At 42.3% G+C, this 19,871-nt stretch overlaps 1 protein-coding gene and 1 long non-coding RNA gene across 22 annotated transcripts in view; one reads left to right on the top strand and one right to left on the bottom strand.

Annotated features, from left to right (window-relative positions):
* Positions 1 to 3,520, bottom strand: part of LOC129474814 (uncharacterized) — a 31,677-nt gene extending 28,157 nt beyond the window's left edge. The window contains exon 1 of the long non-coding RNA XR_010119453.1: positions 3,358 to 3,520. This is a non-coding gene — a long non-coding RNA (uncharacterized lncRNA). The remainder of the gene's footprint in view (positions 1 to 3,357) is intronic.
* GNAS (GNAS complex locus) overlaps positions 1 to 19,097 on the top strand; it is a 57,966-nt gene extending 38,869 nt beyond the window's left edge. For 6 of the 21 annotated variants that reach the window (XM_055266554.2, XM_055266552.2, XM_055266564.2 and 3 more), the window contains 12 exons: positions 3,590 to 3,662; positions 6,833 to 6,877; positions 11,464 to 11,518; positions 11,604 to 11,723; positions 13,338 to 13,435; positions 17,050 to 17,104; positions 17,239 to 17,312; positions 17,410 to 17,468; positions 17,573 to 17,693; positions 17,840 to 17,970; positions 18,236 to 18,303; positions 18,585 to 19,097. In XM_055266554.2, the coding sequence (XP_055122529.2) occupies positions 3,590 to 3,662; positions 6,833 to 6,877; positions 11,464 to 11,518; positions 11,604 to 11,723; positions 13,338 to 13,435; positions 17,050 to 17,104; positions 17,239 to 17,312; positions 17,410 to 17,468; positions 17,573 to 17,693; positions 17,840 to 17,970; positions 18,236 to 18,303; positions 18,585 to 18,731 (1,046 nt within the window). In that variant the 3' untranslated portion in view covers positions 18,732 to 19,097. Of the gene's footprint in view, positions 1 to 2; positions 215 to 493; positions 512 to 3,589; positions 3,663 to 6,832; positions 6,878 to 7,366; positions 7,370 to 11,460; positions 11,519 to 11,603; positions 11,724 to 13,337; positions 13,436 to 17,049; positions 17,105 to 17,238; positions 17,313 to 17,409; positions 17,469 to 17,572; positions 17,694 to 17,839; positions 17,971 to 18,235; positions 18,304 to 18,584 lie in introns of those variants that run through there. The other 15 variants (XM_055266553.2, XM_055266567.2, XM_063633915.1 and 12 more) reach the window with 8 other exon arrangements.
* The last annotated feature ends 774 nt before the right edge of the window (positions 19,098 to 19,871 follow it).

Below are 19,871 nucleotides of genomic sequence, written 5' to 3'. Positions count from 1 at the left end.
TGTGGGGGGCGAGGCCGGAAGGGGGACCCCTGGGCGCGGATTCGGCCGGGCGGGGGCTCAAAAACGGGGCGGGGGGCCGTGGCGACGCGAGCGCGGGTCCCCCTCCCCCGGCCTGCCCGCTCTGTGTCTCTTTCTTGCTCTCGCTCTCGCTCTCCCCCCTTCTCTCTCTCTGTCTCTCTCTTTCCGCGAGGCCTACACGACGCCAGGGGTTTGGGTGCGTGTTGGGGAGGGGGAGGGGGAGCCCATGGGGCTCTGGAGACTGCGACAAAAAGAGGGTTTCGGGGACAGGAAACCGGGTGGCGGGTAGAGGGAGGGGGACCCGCCTCCGTGGGGTGTGAGATTTGTTGGGAGAGGGAAAGGGGGGAAGAAAGGGGCGAGGAGAGGAGGGGGTGACGCTGGGGGGCGCCGTGGTGGCGGAGGGGGCCTCGCCAAAGGGAGGCTTTGGCGGGGAGAAGTGGCCGAGGAGAGTGGGGGGGCTGGTGACATCAGCCCCTCGGAAAGGATCGGAGCGGTAAAGGTGGTGCAGTGGGGGGGAGGGGGCGCAAGGGAGTCGTGGCGCCGGAGTCGGGAGGGGGGCGGCGAGGGGAGGAGGGAGGGCGGTTGCCGCTGGGCGCGACTTGGTGCGTTTCGGGCAGGACCGACTGTGTGTGCGCGGAGCAGACGTGTCCCGGGCCAGGCCGGGCCGTGGAAGGAGGAGAAGGAGAGTCAAATAAAATAAGACCACCCCCCACCACCAAAAAATGGATAGAGTTAGTACGAGAAGTGCCCGGTGAAGCCAAATGACACGTCATTTTACAGTATGACCTTTTTTTCCCCTTCCAGACTTGCAGGCTTTTTCAAAAGCAGAGCGGAGAATTAATTGTAGCAGCTGCCCCCCCCACCCACCACGAGCAGCGCCCCCCCCAACACTATTTTAATAAACCATTAAAAAAACACATTTTCCTGCTGGCTGGCCACATTGAGAGTGCTTTGTGAAAAGAAAAAACAAAGACATTCACAAATCAGATAAAACTGGAGAATGACATTTGTCTGTAAATGGCTTCTTGGTCTGCAAATGGCGTGGTTTCTGTTTTTTGTTTTGTTTTTTTTTTTGTCCTTTTCAAGGTGGGAGGGGGGATTGAGAGTGCTCTAAGGAGACGACTTTTCCTCCAGGTGGGAAGAGATAAAAAGACATTAATTAGTTGTTTATCAAATGACATTTAGTTGTTTGGTTTTGGGTTTTTCTTCTCTTATTGATTGCGTTTTTTCCTCTGATTAAAAAATAATAAAAAAAAGGTTAACTATAAGGAGATGGCCTTTCCTCCTTTTTTTTCCTTAAGGTGCTGTTTTGGGGAAAAAAAATTTAATGAAATGACCAAAAGAATTACACAGCATTAATTAAAAATGGAAGTTTTCCACTTCCTTGATAATTTGGCTCTCTGAATAAATTTGTGAATTTGCTAGGTTAAGACCTAGTTCGTGGTCACATTTCAGCAAAACAGCTTGAGTATAAAGAAGAAAATATAAAAGGCTGTTTTTATTTTTTTTCCTTTGGTGGCTTTTGGTTTGCTCTTTTTGCATAGGTCATGACTTTGTTCTCCTGGGTCCAGATTTATAAAAGCAGAAAATTATTAAGTGAAAATAAGTGTCTTTGGTGTTTATGCATTTGCAATTTCAGTAATTAAATGGTACATGTGTTGCTGTCTTGTCTAAAACTTTTGAAGGCAGAATTATGCTGTTGGGATATTAGTATGCGTATAACTTGATTTCAAAGTATAAATCTGGAAAAGTCTAGAATCTTTTCTATGAATGCTATCTTAATACTAATTTAAGTCAAATGTGATGCTAATGATATATTAAATTTCCAACACCTTTTGTGCAGTGATCACAAAGTCTCCACTTAATTTGAGACTGTTACTCAGAACACACCTTGCGTCACAGGGGCTAATCTAAGTGTCCTAGTCTATATGACTACATCATGATGTATTGATTGCCTCTGGCCTAGGAATCTGCAGCTTAAGCCAGTGACACAACATTTTGCATTTTTAAATGGTGATTCTCAAATAATGCTCCACAAAAGAGGAAACCTAATAATGCCCCAAATCCTCTTTTTACTCCATCTTAATGACATAAAAATTAAGTGAATTAGAGAACTACAATGATCTTAAATTTTCAGCCACATTTCATAAATATGGAAATTGAGGCACGGATCTGTTTTTGCCTATAAAAGATAGGTCCTGTAACTGTTACACAGTTTAACACTTCTGAAATTAGAATATTAGAGATCCTGCTAAATATTATGTATGGTCTTCGTGGCCTCTCTTAATAGTGCCATTTATATTTTTAATTTACCAGAGTTAGGCTCATTAAGATAGTGTTTGCTTTGAAATCAATGTTTCTGTGGAAACTAATTTTAACTTTTACAGATATTGATTACGGGCTTGTGAAAAGGCAAGTAAAGGAGGAATGCTTTGCTATCTGGGCGTTAAAACAATACAATTAAAAGTTGAAAAAGGTAAAAAAAAACAGATTTGTGTGGAAGGAGGGCAAAAAACTATTCACACGTGGATTATTTGTTGGAGAATGTGCATTGCAAAAAAGACGCAAAATAGCAATCCTCCCTCTAGCTTGATGGAAATGTGTTTTTTCCATGAAACATACGTGTATTTTTACAAATGAAAGATGATTTAAAATGGAGGCATGTGTTTCTACTCTTTGAGTTGGGAAGGGCTTGGAATCTTTCAAATTCAGTACTTCCCAAGGATAGTTTTCATTTTGATTAAAGTTTTGTTCTTATATTACTTTTTACTCTTGTTTTTGCAGTTTACCTAATGCTAATAGGGTCTCAGGAACTGTATTTGATATTAAAGTGTGGTTTTTCCAGAAGATGACAGATAATTGATGGTTTCCCCTTTTCCTCAGCAACATAGTTGTACCCAGAGGGAATTTATCTTTAGAAAGATATAGTTTGTGAGTAAAGAGGAGGATGGATAAGTGGATAAAACGTAATTCAGTTTTAGGGGTGGATTTTTAAGTAGCCCAAGGGGTAGGAAAACCTGCACAGAAAGAAGCTGCGTTGTGAAAATGTTTAGAAGGAAAGTGCTGCATCGCTACGTGATGTGGAAGAGACTGCAGTGTCTGGGCATTGTTGGGAATCCCGGGTATTTTAACCATGAAACATCTGACAACAAATTATGTGTCTAGATATGTTTATGTGTGAATGTTCATGTATCAGGGATTCAGTTTCACAGTTTTAACTTCAATTTTCTTGTTTACCCCACAAATGACAAAATTGCGTCATTCCTTCTCTTTGCCCCTTTCCAACACCACCCCGCAATTTTTTAAACAATCAAAAGAAAAAAATTAAAACCAGCAAACCTTGAATTCTTGTTTGTTATTTTGATGGTGAAATACTGCAGGTAGACACTGAGTTGGACATTGATTTCCTTTTCTCTGCGTCGAAATGTCAAGGAAAGTTGCAAGTCTATGATTTTGTGCTTGGTTTTTTGCATGTTGCTTCTATGGAAAAACAAAACAACAACAGCAGTCCTCCCTGCCCAAAGTGTTAAAATGCCTCCTTCATAACCTGAGACTTACTTTCATTTTCTAGGTGCTGGAGAATCTGGTAAAAGCACCATTGTGAAGCAGATGAGGATCCTGCATGTTAATGGGTTTAATGGAGAGTAAGTGTCAAATCTGTGCAGGGGGGCACCAAGTAAGAGGAACAGACTTTATACTAACCTTTAGGAAGTATAGGTGGGCTTTGGGGGCTGGGCAGCCAGTTTTCACTTAATTTTTCCTGATTTACATATTAGAAAATCCTGGAAAGGGCTCTTTAGGGTCCCCCACCCCCCACCCCCTTGGATCTTTGGTGCAACAAATACTACTGATGAAAGCACCAGTGTTCGTGACAAACATCTCCCTATCCCAAGAAAATCGTGCCTGGTTGCAGGGGACGCTTGACAGCACTTGGCCCCGTGACAACCCCTCTCCGGGCCAGGTCCTTGCCACAGCCTCCAGACATCACTGCAGTGTCTTCAACGTGGCTTTGGCCGCCCCCTTGTCCGGCCCATGCTGATCACTGCAAATTCACTCCACCCCACCTCACGCAGATTTCAATGTAATGAACCAACACAAGATGTTTTAAACTATTAGGGAAACATCGTTTCCATAATATTCTCACCAGAAACAGATTTGGAAGTGGCAGCCCGTGTTTACAGTTTCTCATTTTTTTTGTCCCCCTTTAAATTACCATTATGGGCAAATCATTGTTTCCCTTTAAAGCAAAAAACAAATCAGTACCCCTGCCTAAAGAAAAGGGAACATTTATTTAAAGGATGGAAAGACTGGGAGTTAGGCACTCCCAGCCTCACTGAGGGGCATTTTTGCCTTTGAAAAGTCCTCCCAGGTATCCTGGTATAGCGCAGTGTGGCAATCCGTAGTGGGAATGAAGATTAAACAGGAGAGACTTTATATTAGACCTGTGAGACAAGTTAGGAAGCTCTGCCTGGCGTAAGGAATGCAAACAGGGAACATTCAATAAATCGGGGAACTTGGTTTTCTCCCCAAGACCCCGGATGGGGCCTACCCATCGTTCTCATGTAACAAAATGTGTAAAAAAAAAAAAAATAGAAAGAAAAAAAAACTAACTTGACCAGTCTATTTTCACTGGTGTGAGAGTATTAACCTCACTAGATTTCAAGCACCTGAAGGCACTAGTTTGTAATTACTAGCTGGTTAGCACAGGCCTGTTCCCTTTCTTAAACCTGGATTCAATTGAAAATTTAACCTTGAGTTGCTTAGGCTTCCATTTCAAAAGGGGAGTTGGGGTCAAGATGGTAGCATTTAATTATACCAGCCACCCCCCAAAAAAACAAACAAACCTTACTAGTCACTAAACATCCAGGAAACAAAGGTGAACTTTTTCACCTTTCAGAGCAAGGCAGGCAGCTCCTTATGGAGAATTCTAGAATTTGTTAGATCAAATAATTGTTTAGAGAAGGATGACATCACCCATACAAATAGTCATGTTAGTTGAGGATGCTTTTTCTACTTTAACCCTGAATTCAGAAGGATTGGTTGAGATGCAGAGGGAGGTTCTTTACTCATCTGATTATGACTCTCAGTGGGTTATCAACATGCACATATGTGCTATTGAGTAAGTCAGCATCACTTGTCACCAACCAATTCTGAAATCAATTCTTGACACACCCCTCGATAAAGCCCTGCCAACGGAGACTGCCATCCTGACAATAAGTAAAAACCCTGAGACAGACCTCCAACCGTGAATCTGTCATTTGAAGAAAAATCTTGCATACATTTTCCCCCTGCAACTTGCAGGAGTACTTCTTCATGAGAGTAGTTAAGCAAAAATAATTTGACCATGTATCCTCTAGATAAATATTTTGATTAAAACTGGACATGGCTAGCATTTTTCAAAGATGCAGCAGCCACTGTTTACCTTAGCTTGAGTCGGATGGAAGCTAAGTCACCTTTGAAATAAATTACTGACAGCTTCATTACAGATCGCCCTAAAATTTAAAAATTTTTATAGAAAGGATTCTCCTCCCTAAGTGAGCCAGCCTGTAACACCAGGCAAGGGTTTTAAACCAGAACTTCTCTTTTCTATTTTCTTTTTGGAAAGAGGAAGCAACATTCCCAGTTTGCCTTCTTTGCAGACAAGGGCACAGATATGTTAAATTTAGCTTGTGAGAGGGTTTACAGGGGTATTCCTCATGGGAGCCTAGATACCTTATTTTTATCTCCTCCAACTGCCTCCTTTTTTCTTTTTCCTCACTGCGGTATTGCAACAAAAGCTATTTCCTTCTTAACTAGGAATTCCCTATGAGACAGTGACATCTGTCCCTAAAGGGTGGTCTGGGTGGTACAGGGTTTTTCCTCCCTGATCTGGCGTTTCGTTAGGGCTCGGCTGAGCTATTAAATTTGCCTTAACTCTGCGGGCTGCCATACCGATTAAATTTTTAAGAGTAAGATAATACTGATTTGACCTTCAGAAATACAGAGGTTGGATGCGGATTTTCTAACTCAAAGCTAACTCTTTTTCTTACATTTAGTGCCAGGAACAAAACAAAAACAAAACATAAACACCATTAACATTGGTTGAACTAAGCTAATCAATTACCAAACTATAGAATGCTGCCCTTCGGCCTTCAAGGAGGAATTCCTACTGTTTATGAAGATCGGGTTTGGGTTTTGGTTTTTTTTTTGTTTTTTTTTTTTCTGTGGTGGGTGGGTGGGCTTTTGTTCTTTTAAATTTTTTTTTGCTGCATCACAGTCCAGACATAGTTTAATGACAATTTATGGGGAACAATTATTTATAAATAAAACCATTTTATAGGTAGTTTCTTTCCACTGCAAGAAGTGAGGTCATTAGTTTTGCAGGAAATCCTGGGCAGAAATCTCCCCCGTTTATGCCTTTGTGCCTTAGGTTACAACATTGGGAAGATTCTGACCTGGGAGAATTAGCCTTATGCGCTGCCATATTCTCCAAAGAATTGTGAGATAATCACTGCTTTAGCTCCCTAATGCATGTACGTTTAGTGAAAGCACAAGAAAACAATTATCCATCCCTCCTGTGTCCGACCAGAGTCTCCAGAGAGCTCTGTTAATACTGCAGCAAAGGTGTGGGATTCTTCCCCCATGGCCTGCAGTCTCAGTGGATGTTCCAATTTAGCCAGAAAGGCGACCTAAGAATTGACGGGAGGATGGATGGCGCGCGAATTGTTGCTTTTGCTCTTGGCTGATTGTTTAGGAATGTAGAGAGACTGTGTGGGGTTTGTGTGAAATTGCGGTGCCTTGCAGATTAGGTGAGCTTTCAATCTCTCTTTAAAAGGGGCGGCGAAGAGGACCCGCAGGCTGCAAGGAGCAACAGCGATGGGTAGGCACATTCAAAAACAGAAAAATTTTTTAACAAACAAAACAAACATGAAGATCATATTGGGAAACTGAGGCCAGAGACCCGGGAAGAAAATAAAAATCATTTAAAGGACCATCAGCCATATTGGCATACATTTGTGAATAACACACAATTTCCTGACATTTTGGAGCAAGTAAAGTGCGTAACATAATTTTTTTGGCCATGCTTAAAGTAGAATGAGATACAGCTGGGGGAAAGTTATAGATTTCAGCTTTAGACGATCAGTTGAGGATTTTGAGAATTGATGTTTTTCCATATGGTTTCTGTTTTCCCCCAGCTCTCCATTTGAACCAGCTACTTGTTTTTAAAACTATCTACTAAATTCCATCTACCCACTGGTTGGTCTGATTTTAAAATTTCAGACCTCTTTGAAACAAAATTTGTTTCCTTTATTAAAATATGCAATGCTGCACCGTCTTTAATTTTGAAAAACGCCGTGGTACCTTGCAGCAGGTCGTTAAGAATCATCTTGAAAAGCCTCTGGCCTTTTAAAAATGATCAAATTTATTTGAATCAAAGGCACTTTACGTTAGCTGATGGGTAAGGAAATTCATGATGGCATCTTTTATTTTTCCATTCATTATCAAATTATTTTTTCTTTGCTTCCTGCATCCCCACACCCATCACACACAGACACACACCCACACACATGCACATGCATACACAGACACGCACACACATGCACACGCACACACAGCCACACGCGCCGCGCACACACACACGCATGCCAGTTAACCACTCTAGCTCTGCTGTGTATTTAGCATGCAGTGGTGGAGTGGCTGTTTCTCATGAGACCATCCAGAACCATTGACTTAGTTTAGGGCATCTCAAAGAAACAGCTTCTGTGGCCAGGGAGGGGAGGGGCAAAAATATTGGGGTCTGGGGACAAAGTAACTGACACATGTTTGTTCATCTGTTTCTTTTAGAATATATTATCCCTAGATGATGGCTACAGTTTCTCATCTTCCCGGCTATGTCCTATCACAATTTGCATGCTGGAATTGCTCGGTCTTAGGAACTTCTAATAAGAATACTATTCTGTTGTCTGAGGGGGGAGGGGGGAGGGGGCCCCTACTACCTGACCTTAAACGATGATTGAAAAAACGAAAAATGGACTGAAATCCTTGATTGGCAGAAATGTAGTATGACAACTATCCAAAAAGGCATCTCTATAAGAAATGACTAATTGACAATCTACTGTACCAAAAGTTGGCATTTGAGCAAGATACGACAAGTCCTTAGTGAGCAACCTACTGTGTACTAGATGTCATGCTAAATCCCTGAATCCTACTAACACCTTGGCCTGCACGTCTCTCTGACTCTGTTCTGCAAGTCAACATAAGTATTAACATTCGTGATAAATAAAAATTCTCTGCATGTTTCAGCAATCCCTGTATCTCGCGTCTGTCTTCTGTCTTCCTTCCTTTGTCTGTCTTTTCCCACCAAAGCACAAGGATAAGGTGGAGACCTGAATAGCCTCCCCCACCACTTAGTTAGCTGAAGTGGGGGGAGGGGAGGAGCTCTTCAAAACTGAACGCATCCCATCTGCTTTATACACAGAAGCGGGAGGAGGAAGAACCAAGACCCTCAAAGTACTTCCAGCCTTAGTCCCAATTTTGTAGCGAATCAGAATTCTAGCTAATGGCATATGTTTTGCCTTTGTTGAGTAGTTTAAAGACATCTAAGGAATTTTCTCTGAATTTCACAATCAACGTTAAATTCATTAAGCAATAGTAAAAGTGATGATAAACCTGCCAACCCCCAGTATAATATCTCCATCTACATAGTAATTGCTTCAATGGAAGAATTTTATGTTTTAGTATTACACACCCGAATTAGATTTTAGATTTCTATTTTAGCTGTTTTATACTTGATATACTCCCACACCTATTCACATACGTAGATGAATACTGAACACGTTCTCAAAATATCCGTATTTTAAGACGGGAAGTTTTCCAATTATCATACTACTGCTTAGACCAAAATATCAAACTGAATGAAAGAAACTTGTTTCTGGAAATACTTTCCTCTTGCTTTATGCAGATTTGGATATTTAGTACCCAAATGTATTTAATTTTACTACTGTGGAACCTCAAAACCAAAGGTTAATAGCTTTCATTACCTATGAAATGGAGCCTGCTTTTAATGAATGGGAATAGATTTGCCCTAGGGGGTTTTAGGTAAATTCTGAATTCAAAAGTGAACATTGGGGACCATCAAACACATGTCCTTTTAATTTATAACATCTAAATAATTGATGTTAGACTGTAATACCAAGGCCAGAAATTCTTAATTTCAGAAATGAGCTTTGATTCTGCACGTACAAAGCAGACAGTCCCACAGAGCGGTCAGGACTCACTCCCTTTCACTCTAAGGTGGTTGCTTTAAGAGTCTGGGGGCCAGAATCAGATTTCAGATTTATACACAAGGCCTGAAGCTCACCTCCCTGTCATCTGTGTTTGTGAGGTCCTCCGGACCTGCAGCACTTTTACTTAAGTGGCCCTGAGGGGATCCCTGGCAACATCTGTCCCCCCTCCCCACCCCAGACACCCCCCACCACTAATGAGCGTGGCTCCTCTGAACTTCGCCAGCTCTTCACTCCAATGTAGAAGAGCAGTGGTGCAGAGACCTGTGAAAGGGGCTTCACGTAGGAAAGGGGCGAGATGGGATCCTTCAGCAGGTGAAGGCCCAGAAGTACACAGACATTTATTCAGAAAGAATAAATTTGCAGGTATAATTCTTTGAGAAAGGAGAGACCAAATGATTTGTGGAAGGCCTGTCGACAGGCCTGCACTTGACCCCACCATCAGTCCCCGCCCCCCACCCCCCACCCTTGCTGCTCCACTGACTGCCCTGCCCTGCTCGTCTGCTCTTGCTAATTAACCTCCCTTTGCCTTTCCTCTGCCTTAACTTTCTGTCATGTTCTAGTCTGGAGGGATTATATGTTTTAATTTCTACCTCCATTCTATGAATTGGTGAATCAGCCAAGTGAATGCTTCAAAAACTGGGACTCTCAAAAGATTAAAATATATATATATGTATATATATACGTATATATATATATATATATATACGTATATATATACAAATCGTGAAAAAGATAAACTCTGTCCCCTCCATCTCCCACCCCCATTGGTTTCTGCCTCTGTGACTCCCCCATCTCGGCCTCAGTTTCCCCGTCAGAGGGGCAGGACCGTAGCACCTTTTTTCTGCATGACAACCCACTCACCTCCCAGGGCCTACCAGGTACAGCAGGTGTGCTGTGTGTGCTGGTTCCATTTTTGGGCTATAGACCTGATGGAGATACATACTCCACACAAGAGGCCTTTTCTTGCCCTCTAAAAACATAAACTCGAGAACCTTCCCTGGCTGTGCTTCTAATGAAGGCTAGTTTCTGAAAAACATACAGCATTTGGATCAGTGTAATCTGGTACAAAAATTAACATTCTGTTATGGTCCCCAGAAGCCAAAGGGTGTGGCCTTTACCTGTGGGACCAGTGACCCTGAATATAGATCGTTCCATAAAGACCACGCTGGCTGTCCCATGTGGCTGAGTTAAAGTCAAGGAAAAGCTACAAAACCTTCAACCTCTACTTACCAGTGGGATCTGACCCCCCTCCCCGTTAGATTATAAGGCCTTCTAGGGGGTGGAATCTTATTTGATTCCTATTGCACATGGACCAACATGCACTAACATCATGAACTAGAAATTTCATTGCTGTTAGCTGCAGTGCCTGGAGCATCGCACATATGATTTTTTTTTTTTTTTTTGACAGGAGTCTCACTCCTCTCACCCTGGCTGGAGTGCAATGGCACCGTCTCAGCTTACGGCAACCTCCACCTCCCGGGTTCAAGTGATTCTCCTGCCTCAGCCTCCCTAGAAGCTGGGATTACAGGCGCATGCCACCATGCCTAGCTAGTTTTTTTGTGTGTTTTTAGTAGAGACGGGGTTTCACCATGTTGGCCAGACTGGTCAATTCCTGAGGCAGTTTGCCCGTCTCAGCCTCCCAAAGTGCTGGGATTACAGGTGTGAGCCACTGCACCCGGACTCCTGTAATGAACTATTATAAACACCACCACCTGTGCTCACTGGTTCTCAGCGTGCTAATCTAGCAACTGAGTGAATTCCAAGTCAAACCACGGGACTGTTTTGCTCCACCCCAACCTCATAGTGACCTATCACTCCAGTCTCACCCCTACCCAGATGCTGATAGGACTAGGAGAAGCCTTTAGGAAGTGTTAGTATGTAGTGTGGGGGCTTCAAACCCATGAAAGATTAAATGAGCTGCGTGCAACTTCTGGTACAGTCATGATTGCTAAGGCAATTTGCTAATCTGCCTCAATTGGGCGTGTCCTCAGGACACATTTGGGAGGTTATAATTTGCAACCGTGTTTATTCAGCTACCTCCAATCTTTGCACAGATCCGAACCCACAACTCCCTGAAGAACAGAATACTATGCTTTTTAGTCGGGATATCTTTATGAAAGCAGTACTCTTAACTGACATGGTGCAATATGATTTTCTTTTCTTTTCAATCCCACTGCAGTGAGAAGGCAACCAAAGTGCAGGACATCAAAAACAACCTGAAAGAGGCGATCGAAGTATGTGCTGGCTCCTTGTGCTTTCTGTCTTGTAGCCCCTCCCAGCCAGTGCTGTTCCCTGAACGCTTTGCTAAATCATTTTCAGACCATTGTGGCCGCCATGAGCAACCTGGTGCCCCCCGTGGAGCTGGCCAACCCCGAGAACCAGTTCAGAGTGGACTACATTCTGAGTGTGATGAACGTGCCTGACTTTGACTTCCCTCCCGTAAGCTACACCCCTACTTGTGTGGCCTTAGCCCCGCCCACCTGAGCAGAGTGTTCATATAGGAACATCAGTGACAGCCCTGCACATGGGCAAGAGCATCCAAACCACACTTCAGGCAAAACCACATTTCAGTGATGTCCGTCCTTAGGAAGAAGTTAATTTCATGTGTAACCTTAATTTAATAGTAATAATCATTAGGGCTTTGTTCAAGATGGATGAGCAAAATTCTGTCACCCCTTCTACATCTTAGCTTACCTGTCCTCACAAATAAACATCACTCTTTAATACCACAATCTCACTTTATTAGACTGTAAATTTTTATGAGGAAAAAAGTCCTGAGCTATGGCAGCCTTAATTATTCCCTCATTCACATCTTAGGACAAACAAAACTGTATGTTAAATACGGCACACAAATACTAATTGTCCATTTACTCCACTGGAAGTGCCCTAAGATACCTTGGGATGCCTCAGTGAAGTGCCAAATGGAAGACATTCTCATTTTAAACAGGTGACCTTTTAACATTTATTAAGAGTTTTCTAAAGTCAGTCCTTGTCTTGGGGCAAATGAAATCTTTTCTCGTTATTAAAAAAAAGAAATATATCTAAATTATAACTCAAAAGTAAATCATAAACTAGAACATATGGAAAAGACTTTCCTCTGGATGCATGACACTGTTGGCTCCCTAAAGAACTACTTTTAGGGAACAAAAAACTGTTCAAGTCCAAGCATATATGTTTAGGCCCCTTCGTGGGGAGAATGGCTTATAAGTGGGGAACGGGAAACGAGATGGAAAGATGTATGCGTTTGTAAGACCCACAAGGAAGAGACTTGTCTACAGCTAAAACAATGAGTTATTGTTGCCTTTTGTCAGGCTTTCGTGGGAATTTGTGTTTGTATATTTTAGATGGACTTGGCTGCAAACTTAAATTAGCAGAGAAATTAGTAGTATATAGTTAGTATGGATAGCTAAATTTTTAAAATAGCATTATTTTCAAAAAAAGCAGTAAACACAATATGTATAATATAACCCACTGACGTTCTTGAAATATGATTCTATATTTAATAGGAAAAGGAAACAGCAGCCTATTAAAAATGTATCAGAACAATAACCTTTTATTAGTCCTATTAACATCTGAACTTTTATGTTCCTACCTACAAGTCCCCCATCATAAATTTTTTTGGTAAGATTCACATTTTCCCAGAAGGAAAATTTAGTCCCAGCACGTCTTACAAATGAAGTTTCTTATTTTCACAACATTGAACCATTTATTGGCATATTCTAACACAGATTAGTGTATATTCTTCCTAAACAATTCTGTGAAGAAACTAAATTACTCAGTAGCTTACCCCATTCCCCCCACACACAAAAAAAGAAACTACCCAAAACCAGTAATTCACAATAAGACCAGCAGCTAATTGCGTGAACTTTTGAATATGTTTAAAGTGTTGAATTAAAGTTCTTTGTGAGCATTAATTCATTAATTGGGCTCGAAATTCAGAATCACACCAAGTGTCAGTCACATAGGGAACTCTGGTCTCAGGGTTCGAATGACAGTGTTGTTGATTAGTTCAAGCTCTTGCCTTTCTCTAAACTTTCTTGTGTTCACTTTCAGGAATTCTATGAGCATGCCAAGGCTCTGTGGGAGGATGAAGGAGTGCGTGCCTGCTACGAACGCTCCAACGAGTACCAGCTGATTGACTGTGCCCAGTAGTAAGTAACCGCCACCCAACCCGTCAGCACATAAAACAGGCAAAAACAAGAAAACATGAAAACCTGTGATCCTGCTTTGAAAGTTGCTTGTCAACGATTCCTTTCATAGAAGCTAACCAGTTACCCCACTGGCAGAAAGTTCTAATCTGATTCAATTGTTTATTTTTAAAGTCCTTAATTCCTTTTTTTTTCTTTTAGTGCAGTGACACTATTTTATATAAACATTTAATGCCTGTTAGAGCAAAATGATGATGAGTTTCATAGTATTCATAATTAGTGGGAAGTAATTAATTGAATTGACCCCAAGCATTTAGGGAAATAGGGCAGTGCTCACATTTTGAATAACGTAAAACTATATTTTATTGCTGTAATTTTAAAACATAACAGAGGAATGGTGAACACATAGCTACGCCTCCTCTCTCCTTGGTAGTTGTTGATTGCTCTATTTCTGCTCTCAGGTAAGCGACTCTAGTAGCTGCCTAGTGTTACTAGATCTTAGTGACTCTAGATAGAGTTTGTTTTTGTGTTGTCTTGACTTTTGAACTCTGTTTCATATCCTTATTTATTCCTTCCCACCGGGTCTTGATTGAAGGATGGTAAGTGGTCAGTGGATTTTAAATCCTAAACTGTACACCTAAGCAGTACAGTACCGTGGTGGGGTTACTTTCAAATAAAACAAATTACTACCTGCGAGGAGGACAGGTTAAGGCCTGCAGTAGCAATGGGAAAGGCATCTTTCTCCAAAGTCACTCATAAAGGTGGGCTCACCTGATTAGTGTGTTGGTAAATGAAGAAGGGGCGAACTTAAAAACCAGATGTTATTACACAACTCTACCTGATGCCCAAGCTGCTTCCCTTGTTGCCTAACACCTGACTTACCGTTCCCTCAGGGATCGCCCTCTGTCCCTGTCACCCACCATGGTCTCTCCCAGAGGACAACATACCCCATAGCTAGAAAGTTGCCTTTTAAATAGTTTATGGCTTCCCTCATGCACATGATATAGCAAGCATGTGGTGGTCAGGGTTATTTAAAAAATATGCAAAGATAATTATTATTTTTTTGAGACGGAGTCTCACTCTGTCGCCCAGGCTGGAGTGCAGTGGTGCGACCTTGGCTCACTGCAACCTCTGCCTCCTGGTTCAAGTGATTTTCCTGCCTCAGCCTCCCGAGTAGCTGGGACTACAGGTGCCTGCCACCACACCCCGCTAATTTTTGTATATTTAGTAGAGACGGGGTTTCACCATATTGGCCAGGCTGGTCTCGAACTCCTGACCTTGTGATCTGCCTGCCTCATATCTTTTGTTTGTTGATGCTGCAGAAATGCACAAAGCAGTCTCAGTTAATGATATTCTGAAGTAGGAGTGTCTTGTAACTCGGGGCAGGGGAGTCTAGTAGAGGTTTGATGTTTTAGCCGTCCTTATTACAAGTAGCTGAAACTCGGAACTGATTTTGCTATAGGAAGTATTAACTAATCAGAACCAAGGTGCCAGGCTGACTCACCAAGGGCTAAGATTGCTTTACTTAGTAGCCTCAAGCCCAAGGAACTGATTGTGAAAACCACCTGAATAAACAGGAGGGAGGAAGAGGTAATACTGTTCATCTATAAATCATATAAGCCTATGTTAGGGTCTGTGCAATCTATCAACCCCAGCCCTGCCTTCCCATAGGAAATTCCTATATTTTCAATTGCCACATACATAGATATTCCACGGTTTAATATGCAAGCAAATTTGTATATTTTTTCAAGGAACAGAAAAAAAAACAGTCCATCTTGGCTGGTCCCTATGGCCCCCAGCCCCCACTCCTTCTTCAGCAAAGTCCCTGATTTTCTCAAAAGTTCGAACTAAAAGCTGGAAGCGCTAATTATAGTAACGCAAAAACAAATGGAAATCCTGGAATTGTTTGCATTTTGTATTTTGGATCCAAGTCAGAAGTTAAGTACAGGTACAAGATTAAGAGAGTTTAACCACCCCAGTTTTGAATGCTGGGGGGGGCAGGGAGTCACAGTTTCGTTAAGTAACAGTGGCTTAGCCAGATTGTTGAATTTTGTCGGGTTTTGTTTTCTCAAATCATTTAGAAGTTTTTGGGGTTTTTTAAAGCAACACTTAATTACTCCTGAAACTTTGTCTGAAAACTGCACCATTTGTATAGATCATGAAAAGTTTTAAGGAAACTCAGAAAAAGAGAACAACACAGCTTAAAACTTTTAAAATGTCCTCCCTCACCCGTGGCTCAAACAGCCCTGCATCTGCCGTGGCCGGCACGTTTCTGGTTGAACTGCCTTTATATTAAAGTTCAGATACTGGTACTGTGCCCATTTCTTAAGCTGCCTATTTTTATTTGTTGAGCTGGGGTTTGGCTGGCTCCACTCCAGATGTCTCTCTCACAAGATTTGGTGCTGATGATCTATTTCTAGAACTGTGGTTCTGTTGCCATGGTAACATGCTGGAGGCCAGGGCGGCTGGGGAGCTATTTCTGGACTGGTGCTGTAATGTAAGATTGATTGGGCAAGTTAGTATATCCTCTAAGCCAGACTAACTCTGAACTAGTAAAAAGGAAGAGGGGAACACAAAACTTTGGCAGTTTCTTTAAATAAACTTTTCTGTCTTTATGATTTTCTTTTCTCATTAGCCCACTTTAAAACAATTCCAATCTCTACATGCCCCCCCTCCAAAAAATAAACTAGTTTTAACATTAATTTTCCATATTAATTACCCCAGTCTTTCAAAAGTAAATTTTCCTGTGTGTCTAGTCAAGCAACACAAACAAGATGCTTTTTTAAGGAAAAGCTTAATATCTAGAGTGTTCTATTTCATGGACCAAACAGAACGGAAGAGAACTTTGTATTTGTTTCCTGTTCAGGATGGCTAGGGCGAGAAGGGCCCCTTTGTGCCAACCTCTTTTGTTCTCTTTAATCAATGAGATTCTTAAAAAGTAAAAAGGAAGGGATACAGATTCTCAGTAACTAAAACAATCTCGTGTGCCCTTGAGGGGAAAGTCCTTGATGTGTTTAAGAATGTCGCTTTATTTTTTTCTTTTAACTGAATGATATAGAGGCATACAATTTTCAAACTGTTTGCCATTTTAATCAAGCAATTTGAAAATTAAAATGTTTTTGTCCAGCATTACCAAATGGCACAGAATGTGATAGGCCAGCCTGGTTTTGGGGTCCTTTCTCTACTGTTTGATATGCATAAAACCTTCTAAAAATCAAGAATATTGCCAGAGAGTAACAGGAATAAACAAGCTAAGTAAAGAATAAAAAAGAAAAATAGAAAAAATAAAAATAAACATGAAGAACAAAGCCCCACCACTGTCCTGTGCTGTTTGTGTGGCCCCACTGCGTCGAGGCCACAGGCTAGCTGCTAGATGCATCTAGAGTTCCCTGATTCCTAAAATTATTTATCTTAAATCCTATTTGCCCTAACCTTCTTAAGGCATCAGCTTTGAGTTATAAATGTAACCAACACACAAACAAATGTGCCATTGACTTAGTGCTGCATAACTGTGGGACGGTCACTTCCGTTGAGTCTGACCTTGTAGAGAGACACAAATAGTTGGCAAATTGATGTGAGCACTGTGAACACCCCACGTGTCTTTCTTTTTCTCCCAGCTTCCTGGACAAGATCGATGTGATCAAGCAGGCCGACTATGTGCCGAGCGATCAGGTGTGCAAAACCCCTCACCACCAGAGGACTCTGAGCCCTCTTTCCAAACTAACTCCAGACCTTTGCTTTAGATTGGCAATTATTACTATTTCGGTTGGCTTTGGTGAGATCCATTGACCTCGATTTTGTTCTAGGACCTGCTTCGCTGCCGCGTCCTGACTTCTGGAATCTTTGAGACCAAGTTCCAGGTGGACAAAGTCAACTTCCAGTAAGCCAACTGTTACCTTTTTATATAACAGAGATCATGGTTTCTTGACATTCACCCCAGTCCCTCTGGAATAACCAGCTGTCCTCCTCCCCACCAGCATGTTTGACGTGGGTGGCCAGCGCGATGAACGCCGCAAGTGGATCCAGTGCTTCAATGGTAGGATGCTGTGGGCTTGGCGGTTCGTGAAGAATGCTTTGCTTCTGTGTTGTTAGGGATCAGTGTCGCTGCTCACGCTCTTGGCTTTGCTCTCTTTGGTTAAGATGTGACTGCCATCATCTTCGTGGTGGCCAGCAGCAGCTACAACATGGTCATCCGGGAGGACAACCAGACCAACCGCCTGCAGGAGGCTCTGAACCTCTTCAAGAGCATCTGGAACAACAGGTTTGTGGAGTGGCCGCCCACCCCCTGCGCTTGCCCAGGAGGCCCTGGTCTGCACTGTTTATAGAAAAGAACCCTGTGCAAGCATTCCAGACCCCTGGCCGAAAGCGCGCTTCCCCCGAGCATTCACACAGCCTCCCTTCTCGTAGATGGCTGCGCACCATCTCTGTGATTCTGTTCCTCAACAAGCAAGATCTGCTCGCTGAGAAAGTCCTTGCTGGGAAATCGAAGATTGAGGACTACTTTCCAGAATTTGCTCGCTACACTACTCCTGAGGATGGTGCGTATGGCTTCCACTCTTGCTGGCTGTTCATTGCGGTGGTTCTTTTTCAAACGGTCAGGCTGAAAACCCCCATCCCCCTCCCCCTCCCCCTCCCACCACCAAACCAATAAAGGACCTATAAGAGAAGCAAGAAAAACGCACTCCCACTAATTCTCATATGGAAAAATCAGGGTTTTGAAGACTTCAGGAGCCACAGTGATGCTAGCACCCCAGCTCTGCTTGAATTTTTAATTACATTAATATGTATTCCCTTTTTTTATAGCTACTCCCGAGCCTGGAGAGGACCCACGCGTGACCCGGGCCAAGTACTTCATTCGAGATGAGTTTCTGGTGAGTCGAGCCTGTCTTCAGTTTCCTCTCTTGTTCCTCCTCTTTTTCTCATGGGTGTAAATTTACTTAATTCCAAATTCAGGGGTTCAGCTACCCAGTTCCATGGTTTTAGTTCATGCACATCCAGTGTGGATTTGAGCTCTTTGCGCCCCTCCTTTTGCTTTTGTTTTCATATGACATCAGAGGCTGGCTAACAGCCGTCCCTGGTAGGTGTCCCCATCAGTGATAGGGTGGTTCCTGGTGAGGGTGTCACTGACAGGTCCCCTCGTTTGTGCCCGCAGAGGATCAGCACTGCCAGTGGAGATGGGCGTCACTACTGCTACCCTCATTTCACCTGCGCTGTGGACACTGAGAACATCCGCCGTGTGTTCAATGACTGCCGTGACATCATTCAGCGCATGCACCTTCGTCAGTACGAGCTGCTCTAAGAAGGGAACCCCCAAATTTAATTAAAGCCTTAAGCACAATTAATTAAAAGTGAAACGTAATTGTACAAGCAGTTAATCACCCACCATAGGGCATGATTAACAAAGCAACCTTTCCCTTCCCCCGAGTGATTTTGCGAAACCCCCTTTTCCCTTCAGCTTGCTTAGATGTTCCAAATTTAGAAAGCTTAAGGCGGCCTACAGAAAAAGGAAAAAAGGCCACAAAAGTTCCCTCTCACTTTCAGTAAAAATAAATAAAATAACAGCAGCAAACAGAAATAAAATGAAATAAAAGAAACAAATGAAATAAATATTGTGTTGTGCAGCATTAAAAAAAAATCAAAATAAAAATTAAATGTGAGCAAAGAATGATGGGACTCCCGTGAGTTATTTGTGGTTCTGAGCAAATTCCCGTCATTCATGGTTTTGACTTGGTCCTTACATCAAAAGTTGGGAGGCCTCAAGGTGAAGTGGGTATAAAATCTCACCACTGTATGTTTTCTGCTGACCCTAATCTGTGGGGGTCTTGAAACAATTTGCAGACAACAGGAAAAGTCCACTCCTGTTCCTCCTAAATTTTACCCCATAGTGAACCACTATGCCCCAGTCACCTCTGCATTTTGATCATTGCCATCCTATCCAAAGATTCTACCAACTTACACCATTACATCATCACACAGTTTGCCTGCTGACCCAGGCTTCCCAAGAAAAGTAGTGTATTTATTGCTATAAGATAGGGACTAAATTATGTGGAGAAATAGAGGAGCGCAGTATTTCAAATCAATGGGGTTATTCAAGAAATGGTGTAGCCATTTGGGGAAAATTTAGGCTGGATTTCTACCTCATTGCACACACCAAAATGAATTTGACATAAGTTGATCACATACATCTAAATAAAAGAGGTACTTTTTAAAGTGGCTATTTTGTAATTAACATCTTGGGTTTATAAAGGGCCTCTCTGCAGCATAACCTAAGACCTAAAGGCCATAAGGGGGTTGGGGATGACTATGAAAATGAAAATCACACTTAAAATTTGAATGGGGGAAGGGCCTGGGTCGGGTAAAAATTTAACAAAGGGTTTACATCCCTAATAAGCAGAGTTCTTATGAATTAATAAGCAAAACCATCAGAAAAATGGGCACA

The sequence above is a fragment of the Symphalangus syndactylus genome, chromosome 24, assembly GCF_028878055.3.
Source record: "Symphalangus syndactylus isolate Jambi chromosome 24, NHGRI_mSymSyn1-v2.1_pri, whole genome shotgun sequence".
In the NCBI taxonomy this organism is placed as follows: Eukaryota; Metazoa; Chordata; class Mammalia; order Primates; family Hylobatidae; genus Symphalangus; species Symphalangus syndactylus.
This window is presented reverse-complemented; position numbering and strand designations above follow the sequence as displayed.